Source organism: Stenella coeruleoalba (genome assembly GCF_951394435.1).
Source record: "Stenella coeruleoalba genome assembly, chromosome: 3".
Classification (NCBI taxonomy): Eukaryota; Metazoa; Chordata; class Mammalia; order Artiodactyla; family Delphinidae; genus Stenella; species Stenella coeruleoalba.
The window spans coordinates 83,394,050-83,409,485 of NC_137148.1; the positions used below are offsets into that span (position 1 = coordinate 83,394,050).

Sequence of the window (15,436 nt, forward strand, 5' to 3'; positions counted from 1 at the left end):
AAATAGATGAAAAATCCATTATGAAAAGAAGCATAGCAAATGCCAAAGAAGTTTGAAAGTGACCTATGAAAATAATTAGCAAAGCAATTAGTTTTATTTAATGGTTGTAAAGTGAAGCAGAAGTGGGGGGAGGGATAAATTGGGAGACTGAGATTAACATACACACACTACTATATATATTGGGGTGGCCAAAAAGTTCGTTCGAGTTTTCCATAAGTGGAAAATCCTGAGCGAATTTTTTGGCCAACCCAATATAAAACAGATAATTAATAAGGACCTACTGTATAGCACAGGGAACTCTACTCAATACTCTCTAATGGCCTATATGGGAAAAGGATCTAAAAAAGAGTGGACATATGTTTATGAATAATTGATTCACTTTGCTTTACAACACAAACTAACACAATATTGTAAATCAACTATACTCCAATAAAAATTTTTTTAAAAGTAAAGCAAATGTATAAACCATCCACAAATGTGTTCAGATAATGTTTTTGTAAATATTAGGATATGAGTTTAAATGTTTCTGAAGTAAATGTCTTATTAATCTTGTTTTTGACAATTTCCATTGTTGCATCTGAAATTAAAATTAACGGAAAACTAAAGTATTCTATGGGGACAACAAATTTTAGCTTTAGCACTATCCAGCATATCTGCCTCTGTAGCAGGAAAAAAGAGCAATTGTGAAATTTACCAATGCATTTACTAAAGCCAAGCATCACTTATTAGCTTGTTAAGGCTGCCATAACAAAATACTACAGACTGGGTGGCTTAAATAATATAAATTTATTTTCTCACAACTCTGGAGGCTAGAAGTCCAAGGTTAATATCAGCAGAGTTGGCTTCTTCTGAGCCTCTTTTCTTGGCTTGTAGATCACTATTTCCTCCCTATGTCTTCACATGGTCTTCCCTCTGTACACGTCTGTGTCCTAATCTCCCTTTTAGAAGAATACCAGTCATATTGGATTGGGGCTAACCCTAATGACCTCACTTTAACTTAGTTAGCTCTTGAAATACCCTATCTCCAAATACAGTCACATTCTGAGGTACTGAGAGTTAGGACTTCAACATATGAATTTTGAGAGGACAGAATTCAGCCCATAGCAATCACAAAAACCAATCTGCTTCAAAATTTTAATTTCTATTTATTGACAGAAAAAAGACTTTTCTTATATCATGTTTTGTATTTTAAATTTTAGAATGTATATTTTATCATAGACATATTTTTGATTATTAGTAAAGTATGTAATCATGTGTGGTAAAAGCACATTTCACTAATTCACTAGTGGATGCTATATAGTTATTTTTTATACCATGGAATGATTGTATGGGAGAGTAAAGACAGTCACAAATTCTTCGACACTCTTTCCATTGAGAGGTAGGGGTCTCAAATCAATGTCCCCTTCCTTTGAATTTGGGAGGGCTCTCTGTCTGCTTTGACCAGTATAAAATGACATAAGTGATGCTTTCTGAGGTGTCAACCTTAAGGTACTGGCAGCTTCTACTCAGGTCTCTTGGTATCCTCCCTTTAGGAGCCCTGGGCTGTCATGTCAGAAGTCCACTGCCCTGAGACTGCCTTGCCGGAGAGGCCATGTAAAGGTGATCTGGTCAACAGTCTTCCTTCAGGCATCCTTGTCAAAGCATAGATATGTGAGTGAACTCATCTGAGATTTTCCACTGGCCAACTGAACACTACTAAGTGACCTCATATGATAGGTGATGCTTGTAGAAATATTTTCTATATTTGGTCTCTTGCAAATGAAAGGTAACCAAATATATTAGTGTACCAGTAATTTCAATATATAGAGTTGTCTGGGAGTGTATCTAAGTTCAAATATGAAAATGCTCTGTGCAGACCAATAAACTAGATCTCACTTTGGTTGTCATAGTTGTCATGGAATAATTGTGAGTCTGAATCCAAGGCCAAAGATTCCCATTTATACTTTGTCTTTCTATACCCTAGTGTCAGAAAAAAGAAAGTGAGCCTATGGCAAATAGAAAATACAAGGCACCCGTGGATGCAGAGGTGTCACCAAATGTCTTAAATTGGTGTTTAGATATCCTCACATTTAAGAGCCAATTTACTCATTTGTCTTTAACATCTCTTAATTAATTAATTAATCAAAGACAAATGACCCAATTGAATATCAGAATAATGTAGTTTCATTTTAGAGTGTACGTTTTTATTCCTAAAATAAGTCTGAGAACGAGCAACAAGAGCTGCAATAACCATTTTTACAACCATCTTTCCACCTATCCAATGGTGGTACATAAACTTGGAATTTGACAGTGATAGTTACCAGCTGTTATAGTTATGATTCCTATGATTAGAGCTTGTGCCTTTTCTTGGTGCCGCATACATATTAGTATTGAGGTTTCACGTGGGCAGCAGGAGAATGCTGCAAGGGTAGATCACATGCTTTGCTTCCTTTGAGCAAGGTGGTAAGGAACAAATTGGCAGTAGGAATGTTTTGCCATGAATTCTGTGGCTGGAAAAGAGAAGTAGAAATAGAAATGCACGAAGAATGTGTGAGGGTGACAATAAATAAAGGTGTAAACAAATTAAAATTTAAAAGTGGTGATTTCAGTTCTTTGGTAAATTGTTTATTTCTGTTTCATTATTTTTTCAGGGTTTTTCTCTTGCTCTTTCAATTAAGAGTAGTTCCTCTGCCTTTTCATTTTGCTTCACTTTCTCTGCCTTTATGAACTTAGGTGAAACAGTTACCTATTCTAGTCTTGAAGGGGTGTTCTTATGTGGGAGCATCCCTATACAGACTGTGTGTGCCCAGTGCCTTTGGTGGGAGAGCTAAATTTGATGTGGACACAAGTCACATCTTTCCTCAGGGTGTGCTGGCAGCTATCACTTTGGTAGAGGGTGGAGCTGGAGACAGAGGGGCTAGAACTGGCGCCAGATGTGAGGTGAGACTTCTCTGTGTTCGGTGGCAATCACTGCCCTACTGAGGGTGGGGTCTGAATCCCTAGTTGCTGAAGCAGAAGCCTTGAGGGTTAGGCCCAACCTGACCGTTCCCTTTAAGGATATGTTTTTCCCTTTCTTTGCACTGGGACCCTTGCTCCAGAGGGGAGAGTGCTAAAGCAAGTGGGGCCCATGCACATATAGAGGTCTGATGTGCTGCCTGTGCAGGCATCTATAGCTCAGCTCAGACACAGCCTCAGGTGTAATTTCCCTTTGTCCATAGCTGATCACTGCTCACAGCCTCCACCACTGTTGCTCTGTTGTGTAACTACTCTGCAGGGCTGGCAGTGCCCACATGAACTTTCAGCATGTTTTGGGAGGTGAGCTATGTTGGAGCTGCCATCATCAGATATCTGGGCTGCTTCTGGTTCACTGCTTGAGTAAGTGACAACAGTGGCCACAGTCACCCCACCCAGGCTCTATCCCAGGACCAGGTTGCCTCTGTGTCCAACAGTTGAGTCTTTCCCATAGGTAATAAAAATTTTAACTGAGTTAGGGAAAAGAATTAATGTAAACACTTAAACAAGGAACTAGAAAATATAAAAAAAGACCTAATCAGAAATGATGAATTCAATAGTTAAATAAAAAGCACACTAGGAGACTTCCCTGGTGGCACAGTGGTTAAGAATCCACCTGTGAATGCAGGGAACATGCAGGGAGCATGGGTTCGAGCCCTGGTCCACATGCCGCGGAGCAACTAGGGCTGTGTGCCACAACTACTGATCCTGCACTCTGGAGCCTGTGAGCCACAACTACTGAGCACGCATGCCACAGCTTCTGAGGTCTGCATGCCTAGAGCCTGTGCTCCGCAACGGGAGAGACCACTGCAGTGAGAAGCCCATTCACCATGATGAAGAGTGGCCCCCACTTGCCACAACTAGAGAAAGTCCACATGCATCAATGAAGACCCAACACTGCCAAAAATAAATAAATGGATAAATTTATTAAAAAAAACACACTAGAAGGAGTAAATAGCCAACTAAGTGATACAAAAGAATGCATAAGTGCTCTGGGAGATAGAATGATGGAAATCACCCAATTAGAACAGCCAAAAGAAAAACCAATTTTAAAAATTGAAAGCAATTTAAGAGATCTCTAGGTTAACATTAAGCATACCAACCTTTGCATTATAGGGGTCCCAGAAGGAGAAGAGAGAAAGAGAAGGGGATCAAAAATGTATTTGAGGAAATTATGGCTGAAAATTTCCCAAACCTGAAGATGGAAACAGATATCCAGGTACAGAAAGCACACAGGTTCCCAAACAAGAAGAACTCAAACAGATCCATACCAAGACACATCATAAGTAAAATGGCAAAAGTTACAAAGAGAATTCTAAAGGCAGCAAGAGAAAAACAGAGTCATATATGAGGGAATCCCCATAAGCCTATCAGCTGATTTCTCTGCAGAAACTTTGCAGGCCAGAAGTGAGTGGCATGATATGTTCAAAGTTCTGAAAGGGAAAAACCTGCAACCTAAAATGCTCTACCCAGCAAGATTATCATTTAGAATAGGAGAGATAAAGAACTTCTCCAACAAGCAAAAACTAAAAGAGTTCATCAATACTAAACCTACACTAAAAGAAATATGAAGGTTTTTCTCTAAGTGGAAAAGAAGAATCTACAGGAAAGGGAAAATCCCACTAGGAAATGCATGTATGTGGTAAGGGTTGAGGATCAATCACTTAAATAAGCCAGTCTGAAGATTAAAAGACAAAAAATTGTAAATCAACTATAACTACAGTAAACAGTTAAAGGTTTAAAATGAAGATGTAAAATATAATATCAAAGACACAAAATGTGGGGGAGGGGAGTAAAAAAATGTAGATCTTTTAGAGTTTGAACTTCAATGACCACCAGTTTAAAATAAGTAGATATAGTTATAGGTCAACATGTATGAACCGCATGGTAACCACAAATCAAAAACCTACAGTAGGTTCACAAAAACTAAAAAGGAACACAAGCATACTACTAAAGAAAAGTATCAAAGCACAAAAGAAGAAACAAAAAGAAGAAATGAACAGAGAAGAACTACAAAGTCAATGGGAAAACAAGAAATAAAATGGCAATAAGTACATACATGTCAATAATTACTTTAAATGTCAATGGAAGGACCTCTCTGGTGACACAGTGGTTAAGAATCTGCCTGCCAAAGCAGGGAACACAGGTTTGAGCCCTGGTCCAGGAATATCCCACCTGCTGTGGAGCAACTAAGCCCATGTGCCACAACTACTGAGCCTGTGCTCTAGAGCCCACGTGCCACAACTACTGAAACCCATGCACCTAGAGCTTGTGCTCTGCAACAGGAGATGCCACTGCAATAACAAGCTCTCACACCACAACAAAGAGTACCCCTGCTCTCCGCAACTAGAGAAAGCCTGCACGCAGCAATGAAGACCCAGTGCAGCCAAAAATAAAATAAATAAACTTATAAAAAAACAAAGTCAATGGACTAAATGCTCCAATCTAAAGACAGTAGATGGCTGATTGGATTAAAAAAACAAACAAACAAACCCCAAGACCCTTCTATATGCTGCCTAAAAGAGACTCACTTAAGGGCAAAAGACACACAGACTGAAAGTGAGGGGGTAGAAAAAGATATTTAATGCAAATGGAAACAACAAGAAAAAAGGGTAGCAATACTCATCTCAGAAAAAATAGGCTTTAAAACAAAAACTATAACAAAAGACAAAGGCATTACATAATGATAAAGGGATCAATACAGGAAGAGGAAAGTACACTCATTAACATATATGCACCCAATACAGGGACACCTAAATATGTAAAGCAAATACTAAGAGACATAAAAGGAGAAACTGACAATAATACAATAATAATAGGGGACTTTAACACACCCTTACATCAATGAACAGATCATCCAGACAGGAAATCAATAAGGCAACAGTGATCTTAAATGACACAATAGACAGCAGGACTTAATAGATATCTACAGGACATTATATCCCCAAATAGAAGAATATAAATTATTTTCAGGTGCACATGGAATGTTCTCCAGGATAGATCACATGCTAGGCCATAAAACAAACCTCAACAAAATTAAGAGGATAGAAATTATATCAAGCATTTTTTCCAACCACAGCAGTGTGAAACTAGAAATGAATTACAGAAAGAAAAATGGAAAAAGAACAAACATGTGGGGCTAAACAACATGCTTCTAAAAAACCAGTGGGTCAATAAAGAAGTCAAAGAGGGAATCAGAAAATACCTCCAGATAAATGAAAATGGAAACACAACACTCTAAGATCGATGGGATGCAGCAAAAGCAGTTCTAAGAGGGAAGTTTACAGTGATACAGGCCTTTCTCAAGAAACAAGAAAAATCTCAAATAAACAGCCTAATCTACCACATAAAGGAATTAGAAAAAGAACAAACAAACCCCCAAAGATAACAGAATGAAGGAAATAAAAAGATCTGAGAGAAAATAAATAAAATAGAGATTAAAAATAGAAAAGATTGATGAAACCAAAAGGTGGTTTTTCTGAAAAGATAAACGAAATTGATAAACATTTAGCCGGGCTCATCAAGAAGAAAAGAGAGAGGACCCAAATAAATAAAATAACAAGAAATGAAAGGAGAAATAACAGTCAATATCACAGAAATACAAAAAAATCACAAGAGATTACTATGAACAGTTATGTGCTCCCAAATTGGACAGCCCAGAAGAAATTGACAAATTTCTAGAAATATACAACTTGCCAAGACTGAATTAAGAAGAAACGGATAATTTGAACAGATCAGTCACTAGTAGTAAAATTGATTTTGTAACAAAAAAAACCTCCGAGCAAACAAAAGCCTAGGACCAGACAGCTTCACAGGGCAATTCTACCAAACATATAAAGAATTGATACTTATCCTTCTCAAATTATTCCAAAAAATTGAAGAGGGTGGAACACTCTATAATACAAGGGAATGCTAGCCACAAAAAAGAATAAAATTCTGCCCTTTGCAACAGTGTGGATAGACCTGGAGAATATTATGCATAGTGAAATAACTCAGACAGAGAAAGATAAATTACTGTATGATATCACTTATATGTGGAATCTAAAAAATAATACACATGAATGTCCATAGCAAAACAGAAACAGACTCACAGATATAGAAAACAAACCAGTGGTTACCAGTGGGGAGAGGGAAGGGGAGAGGAACAAGTTAAGGGTATGGGATTAAGAGATACAAACTACTATGTATGAAATTGATAAGCAACTGGGATATATTGTATAGCACAGAGAATTATAGCCATTATCTTGAAACTGCTTTTAATGGAGTATAATCTGTGGAAATACTGAAGCACTATGCTGTACACCTGAAACATATAATATTGTAAATCAAATATACTTCAATTAGAAAAAATAAATAAAAGCGGCAATTTCAGATACTTGTATATCTATAAAGGAAATAAATGAGGTGGTGTAACAGAATAACAGTTTCTTGTGATAGGATGGTTGGGGCAGGCCCTCAGAGGATATTCAGTTGTACAGGTAAGAACTGGAACTGTGTGGTTTCTACTCATGCTTCCCTAGTAAACTGGAAAATTCTTCCTTTCCTAGATATATGCATGGGCTTCAAAAATTTACCAATCCTTGACAGATTAATGGTTAGTTTTCATGGCGATATTAGTAACACACATTCCAAAAGTAACATAATTGCACAGTTTGCAGACTCTATTATTTTGTTTAAAATACTGAATTCCTGAAAAGATCAAATCAGGATAATTACTTTAAATAAGTAAAAAAGAATAGTTAATATTTATAAGCATTTACTAAAAGTCTAGCAGTGGCGTAAACACTCTTTGTATTAATTTCATTTTTATAGTGGTTACCAAAATTGGTGCTAACACCAATGTTGTTCATGTTAAAGAAAGAAAATTCCAGACCAATATCACTGATGAATATAGATGCAAAAATCCTCAACAAAATACTAGCAAACAGAATCCAACAACACATTAAAAGGATCATACACCATGATCAAGTGGAATTTATCCCAGGGATGCAAGGATTCTTCAATATACACAAATCAATCAATGTGATACACCAAATATTAACAAACTGAAGAATGAAAACCATATGATCATCTCAATAGATGCAGAAAAAGCTTTTGACAAAATTCAACACTCATTTATGATAAAAACTCTCCAGAAAGTGGGCATAGAGGGAACCTACCTCAACATAATAAAGGCCATATACGACAAACCCACAGCAAACGTCATTCTCAATGGTGAAAAACTGAAAGCATTTCCTCTAAGATCAGGAACAAGACAAGGATGTCCACTCTCGCACTATTATTCAACATAGTTTTGGAAGTGCTAGCCATGGCAATCAGAGAAGAAAAAGAAATAAAAGGAATATAAATTGGAAAAGAAGAAGTAAAACTGTCACTGTTTGCAGATGGCATGATGCTATATGTAGAGAATCCTAAAGGTGTCACCAGAAAACTACTAGAGCTAATCAATGAATTTAGTAAAGTTGCAGGATGCAAAATTAATGCACAGAAATCTCTTGCATTCCTATACACTAATGATGAAAAATCTGAAAGAGAAATTAAGGAAACACTCCCATTTACCACTGCAACAAAAAGAATAAAATACCTAGGAATAAACCTACCTAGGGAGACAAAAGACCTGTATGCAGAAAACTATAAGACACTGATGAAAGAAATTAAAGATGATACAAACAGATGGAGAGATATATCATGTTCTTGGATTGGAAGAATCAACATTGTGAAAATGACTCTACTACCCAAAGCAATCTACAGATTCAATGCAATCCCTATCAAATTACCAATGGCATTTTTTACAGAACTAGAACAAAAAATCTTAAAATTTGTATGGAGACACAAAAGACCCCGAATAGCCAAAGCAGTCTTGAGGGAAGAAAATGGAGCTGGAGAAATCAGACTCCCTGACTTCAGACTATACTACAAAGCTACAGTAATGAAGACAATATGGTACTGGCACAAAAACAGAAACATAGATCAATGGAACAGGATAGGAAGCCCAGAGATAAACCCACGCACCTATGGTCAACTAATCTATGACAAAGGAGGCAAGGGTATACAATGGAGAAAAGACAGTCTCTTCAATAAGTGGTACTGGAAAAACTGGAGAGCTACATGTAAAAGAATGACATTAGAACACTCCCTAACACCATACACAAAAATAAACTCAAAATGGATTAGAAACCTAAATGTAAGACCGGACACTATAAAACTCTTAGAGGAAAACATAGAAAGAACACTCTTTGACATAAATCACAGCAAGATCTTTTTTGATCCACCTCCTAGAATAATGGAAATAAAAACAAAAATAAACAAATGGGACCTAATGGAACTTAAAAGCTTTTGCAAAGCAAAGGAACTACAAACAAGACGAAAAGACAACCCTCAGAATGGGAGAAAATATTTGCAAACAAATCAACAGATAAAGGATTAATCTCCAAAATATATAAACAGCTCCTGCAGCTCAATATTAAAAAAACAAACAACCCAATCCAAAAATGGGCAGAAGACCTAAACAGACATTTCTCCAAAGAAGACATACAGATTGCCAAGAAGCACATGAAAAGCTGCTCAACACCACTAATTATTAGAGAAATGCAAATCAAAACTACCATGAGGTATCACCTCACACCAGTTAGAATGGGCATCATCAGAAAATCTACAAACAACAAATGGTGGAGAGGGTGTGGAGAAAAGAGAACCCTCCTGCACTGTTGGTGGGAATGTAAATTGATACAGCCACTATGGAGAACAGTATGGAGGTTCTTTAAAAACTAAAAATAGCACTACCATATGACGCAGCAATCCCACTACTGGGCATATACCCAGAGAAAACCATAATTCAAAAAGACACATGCACCCCAATGTTCATTGCAACACTACTTAAAATAGCCAGGTCATGGAAGCAACCTAAATGCCCATCGTCAGACAAATGGATAAAGGAGATGTGGTACATATATACAATGGAATATTACTCAGCCATAAAAAGGAACGAAGTTGGGTCATTTGTAGAGACGTGGATGGACCTAGAGACTGTCATACAGAGTGAAGTAAGTCAGAAAGAGAAAAACAATATCGTATATTAACGTATATTTGTGGAACCTAGAAAAATGATACAGATGAACTGGTTTGCAGGGCAGAAATTGAGACACGGATGTAGAGAACAAACGTATGGACACCAAGAGGGGAAAGTGGCGGGGAGTGGGTGGTGTGGTGTGATGAATTGGGAGGTTGGGATTTACATGTACACACTAATATGTATAAAATGGATAACTAATAGGAACCTGCTGTATAAAAAATAAATAAAATTCTAAAATTCAAATAAATAAATAAATAAACCCAATATGTTGATGTTAGAAATGAAGCCAGTTAGACCAAGAGAAGAAAATAATTTGCCTCTTGTCACATAGCTAGGAAGTAGAGGAGCTGACATACAACCCCCACAGTCAGAGTACTTTCCATCACACTACTCTGCCTTCACGGAATAGCATCCTATGCATTCAAGACTTTGATGAGATAGTATCAGTTGAGAAATTTTTTGTATATGATGGAAAGTTTTTGAGGGTGGTACTCTACTTTTTTCAGGGCCAAAGAGAATCTTTAACTTGTCCTTGAGGATTCAAAAGAAAATAAAGATGTAATTTTTTTACAGAAAAACTACACTGAGGAAAATGTATTATATCCAAGCAATATTTTGTGTAAACAGTTAATAAATCAGAAAAAAAAGAAAAATGTTAACAGTAATTTAGTAGCAAATGGGGCATTTGATCTGCAGCTCCCAGATGAATTCCCAAACAATGTGAATAATTTATTTTAGGAAGATGAAATGATATGGGTTATGTAATGCTTGATGAGAAATTGCAGTTGTAATTGGGAAAATTGCTTCTACTTAGCAGGGTCACCAGTGAGGAAGGAGCGGTCCCAGGATATCATTTTCCACCTTGAGAATCTTGGCCGAAGTAGTGCCTGAGTGCTTTCTGCCCAGCTGCGATCAAACTAGTGTAGCTGAAGTTAGCTTCATTTCCTGAGACCTGAAAAGGCTTTTGACTATCTAGCCTCTGTGCTATTTTGTGAGAGGTTGTGCTCCAATCACAGCTCCTCATTTTAGAGCTGCAGCACTAGATTTGCACAGATGCAAGGCTCTCCCAGAGAGAGAGAGCTGTCAGGTTGTATGGCAGCTCAGTTGCTCCTTGGAATTTATGCCCTAAGGGACAAGCACTCCATAGAGCATTTTGAAAGCTGGCAGCTTAGGGTTGGCAGCTGAATTTTGACATTTCAGGCTATTATCAAAACTCTCTCAAACAGCTGAAACTGTAGGTATCTGACAGTTAAGCCTTCTGTGAGGCATGTTTATCTGGCAGGAAGAATGCTATCAGTTGCCTTATTATTCTATTATCCTGTACATTTCAGTTGCTTTTTGTTGATCACCTAAAATTAATGCATTGTTAAGATATGTCAAATGACAAGGCAACATAAAGAGCCAGGGTTCAGATTTTAGCCTCACGACCATGCTGAATTTAAAGATATGGAAAAATTTATCACTGGGCTTCTGAGAAATATAAAAAGCAATACAAGAATCCACATATTTGATTGTCCCTGTTAAAGCTCACACTTAGTCCTTCCCCTGTGGACTTAGAAAGAGGTAATGAAAAACCATATTTCTTCCCAAGCTAGAGCTGACCCACTTGGATATGTTGGTATCTGAAAACATATTTTATCCAAATAAGGAGGCAAGGTGATTTTACTTTATTTTATACAATGTGAGCCACTTAATTTTCATTCCATTAAATGCTGAAAAAAAATCAATATCTGATAGATGAAAAAGGTCAGAGTTAGAAGAGCTATTTGGAAAAGAGTAGTATGTCAGAGAAAGAAGAGTTGGGATTATTTTTATTTAGCAAAAGGAAGAATAATAATCCTGTAGCTATGTTTATTTCCTATACAAACTATGTATTTTTCTTAGTGAAGACAAAAATGAAATTGCATTAGTAATGGTAAAAGAATATGGCCCTTTAGTTTCTAGAAAAATTGGTTGAAAACATAATATCTTTATCTCCTTTGGAAAACCACATCTCACTCTCCCCATGCTAACGATCAACTCAACTCAGAGACTTAAGGAACTTAGTCCCAGCCCAGTATAACCCTCATCAAAGAATGCAGAAAAGAATGCTACCTTCTGCTTAAATACTGGATAAGCACAAATTGAAATAAGTCATTAAAGTAATTATCCAACCAAATCTCCCTGGTTGCCACAAACTGAATATAAGATTGTAGAAATCTTTGATGTCCTCTGATTCATGACGGAGAGCTGAATTTGATAAAACAGCTTTGAGATGAGTCATGATCAGATTCTCTATGCATGTACACAGCACCAGTCAGTCAGTCCGTGCAGTAAATTTAACGTCCTCAAAACAATGCTCAGTGAAAAAAAAAGAAAGAAATATGTTTATCTGGAGTTTTCTCATGAGTTAAGTTTTACAGAGATACAAATTTTAAATTAATCAGTGCTCCAGTCTGGTCTGTAGGCTAAGTTGTATGGTAGTTTTGTAATGACACTATTAATAAACAGTGACAGCATCTAACCCCTAAAAAAATGTGTATGATGTAGTAGGCATGGCTTAAAGTCATACGTGCACACACATACATATGCCTCATATATACATATGTGTATATATACACATACATATACATATGTGTATATATGCATACATATACATATGTGTATATATACACACATACATATGTGTGTATATATACACATACGTATACATATGTATACTATTTAATCCTCAAGACATCCTTGATATTGGTAGATGCTATTATTATCCCATTTTGCAAAGAAGGAAATAGAGGCTCAAAGAGCTTAAACAATTTGTCCAGTGTCACAAAATCGTAAGGGTGGTATTTAAATGTGGACCATCTGACTGTAAAGCCTGTGCTATTTATTTATCACTACATAAATAGTCACCAGAACATTTATATGTTGAGATATATTCATTTGAAGCCTATCTGCAATGCAAGAATTTCAAAATTCTATATGAGCTCCTTCAAAAATGTGGTCAATATAGTAAAGCAGAATAACCACAATAGAAGTGATATTTTCAATGCTTCCATATAAAAATGTCTGGAGGCAGAGCTGGGAATGGAAAAATATTGATTGTGAGTTTAAAAGGTGATGAACTTCAGTATTGATAACAGACAGATTTATATTCCTAAAGTTTTCCTCTCTATTTGCAAATTCCCCTTTCCACATTCGAAAAGCTGGTTTTTAGAAGTGATGACAGAAGTGTTACAGAGTCAGCCCTAATAACAGCTGTTAGCTCAGATTAGCCCAAGTGAAAATGTGCCTCAGTTTCTGCTGCACATCTGTCATAGTTTTGTGTGTGTGTGCGTGTGGATAGTGGGTTATAGGATGGTGTATGGGATTTTTTCCCTATATTTAAAATATTTTTCTGTATTTTCTTTTTTTATTACTTTGCCTCATTTCCTGGAAGTTTTTCTGTTAATGCATGGTAACCACTTAGCTTCAAGCAGACACCTAGGAGTAAATAAAAATATGAATGCTTCCATCTATTAAAGATTTATTTGGATTTCAGACTATCTTGGCATTATTATTTTTATATATGAAAATGATTTTTTCTATATTATCATGCACCTCTGCATCTTAGAGTGCTTAATTATAGCTATTGCAATATTAAGGTAAACTAGGTTTGACAGGTAAATTCTCTCTTTTTATTAAGATGTCTGTGTACTTTGGTCAGAAAATTTAATGATACTTTCTCATTTATTTTATTAGTAGTTTAAAACAAAACAAAGAACAATTGGGTGGCAAAAGTGTGAGACCTTTAAATAGCTTAATTTTGTTTTTGCCAAAGGGCTTTTAGTAAATATATGTATTTATTCATATATAGTCAGCTCCTTATTTACATTTCTCACTATCAAGATAGGAAGGCCCTTTATTTGGAATTTCTACTGGAAAAAGTGACTTCAAGAATTATCACCAACAGTCTCCTCTGAATCTCTTAACAGGGCTGCCTTCTTACGGACAGCTGCAATCCCCATTCCCCCACGCATGAGCTGCCTTGGGTCACGTGGTCAATACAGAGAAGAGAAATAACTACAATAGAGGTAATGTTTTCAATGTTTCAAATACAAAAATGTCTGGAGGCAGAGCCGGTAATGGAAAAATATTGATTTGGGATGAGCTGAAGTTCATCAGGACTGATAATAGCCACCTTTACACCTCAAGAGCTCTACAAAGTCTGGCTTCTGGCCAATTCTGGCTCCATCTAGGAGGCAGCCATGAGAAATAGAAAGGCCATGGGTTTATACTCAGGCTCTAAAAGTTCTCAAATTCCATTCCAAATGGCACCAGAGATTTGAAATTTGTTTCTACAATATCTAAGCCTCCGTCTCCTTATCATTAAATTGGGAGTAAATGTATATTTTTAAATTTTTTCCAAGGAGTAAAATGAAGTGAAAAGACTAAAATGAGATGAAACTTTCTGGGTCTCTCAATAAATATATCTATTTCCAGTTTGCTAGAAGTCTGAAAACAGTTTCTGTTTTTGGAATAATGATAAAAATAAAGATATTGATGAAGATATGTTTTTGTTGGGTCAAGTAATATTTACATTAGTCAGGACTCTTCCTTCTGGAATTTATGATACTTTCCATCAGTGTTTTTCCAAGTGTGCTTCCATGGACCACCCGCATCAGAATCACTTGGAGTACTTAGCAAAACGTCAGGTTATCAATCTCTACACTGGACTTACTGAATCATGATTCCTGGGGAAGGTGCTTGGATGAATATGTATTTAACAACATCCCCAGAGGAATTTTTTCCCCTACATTAAAGTTTCAGAAGCATTGCCTATTTATGTGTGTGTGTATCTTTATATTTTATGCATCATGAATCGTGACATATGCTGTCATCCTACTCATAGAAACCTTGTTAGGTATAAACAACAAGAATAAGTAACATCTCCTTTGTATTGATGGGAAAACTGAGATCTAGAGAAGTTAAGTTTCTCACCCAAGGTTACAAAGACAATAAGAGGCAGAATTTAGATCTACATTAAGGGTTTCTAGTCCAGACTATATCTATTTAGACTATATCTCACCGATTCTCCTACATGAAAGGATGCTAGATGCACATGGTTTGGGGCTGCAGGTAAGTCTTTCTACTCTACAATATTTTATTCTATAGGCAATGGAGATATATTAAAGATTTTTAAGTATTAGAATAACTTAATCAGATCTGTGTTCTAAGAGGCAGCCTAGAAAATTTGGAGAGAGGAGAAACTGAGTCCAGGAGTCAATTGGGAGACTGATGTTCTTTCTACCACATGAGCAATATATGCTAGGTTATTTATGCCAAAAATAATCAAGTTGCATCCCACAAGGCACTGGAAATTAAATATTTTTGGAACAAGATATAGTTGTGAAACCC

General features: G+C 36.4%; 1 protein-coding gene across 1 annotated transcript in view; it reads left to right on the forward strand.

The window, feature by feature from the left end:
* The window catches only part of LOC307184305 (uncharacterized protein), a 247,185-nt gene that overhangs the window by 30,653 nt on the left and 201,096 nt on the right, over nucleotides 1-15,436 (forward strand). The window contains exons 3-4 of the mRNA XM_079917681.1: nucleotides 1,533-1,650; nucleotides 14,014-14,112. Coding sequence (XP_079773807.1) covers nucleotides 1,533-1,650; nucleotides 14,014-14,112 — 217 coding nt within the window. The remainder of the gene's footprint in view (nucleotides 1-1,532; nucleotides 1,651-14,013; nucleotides 14,113-15,436) is intronic.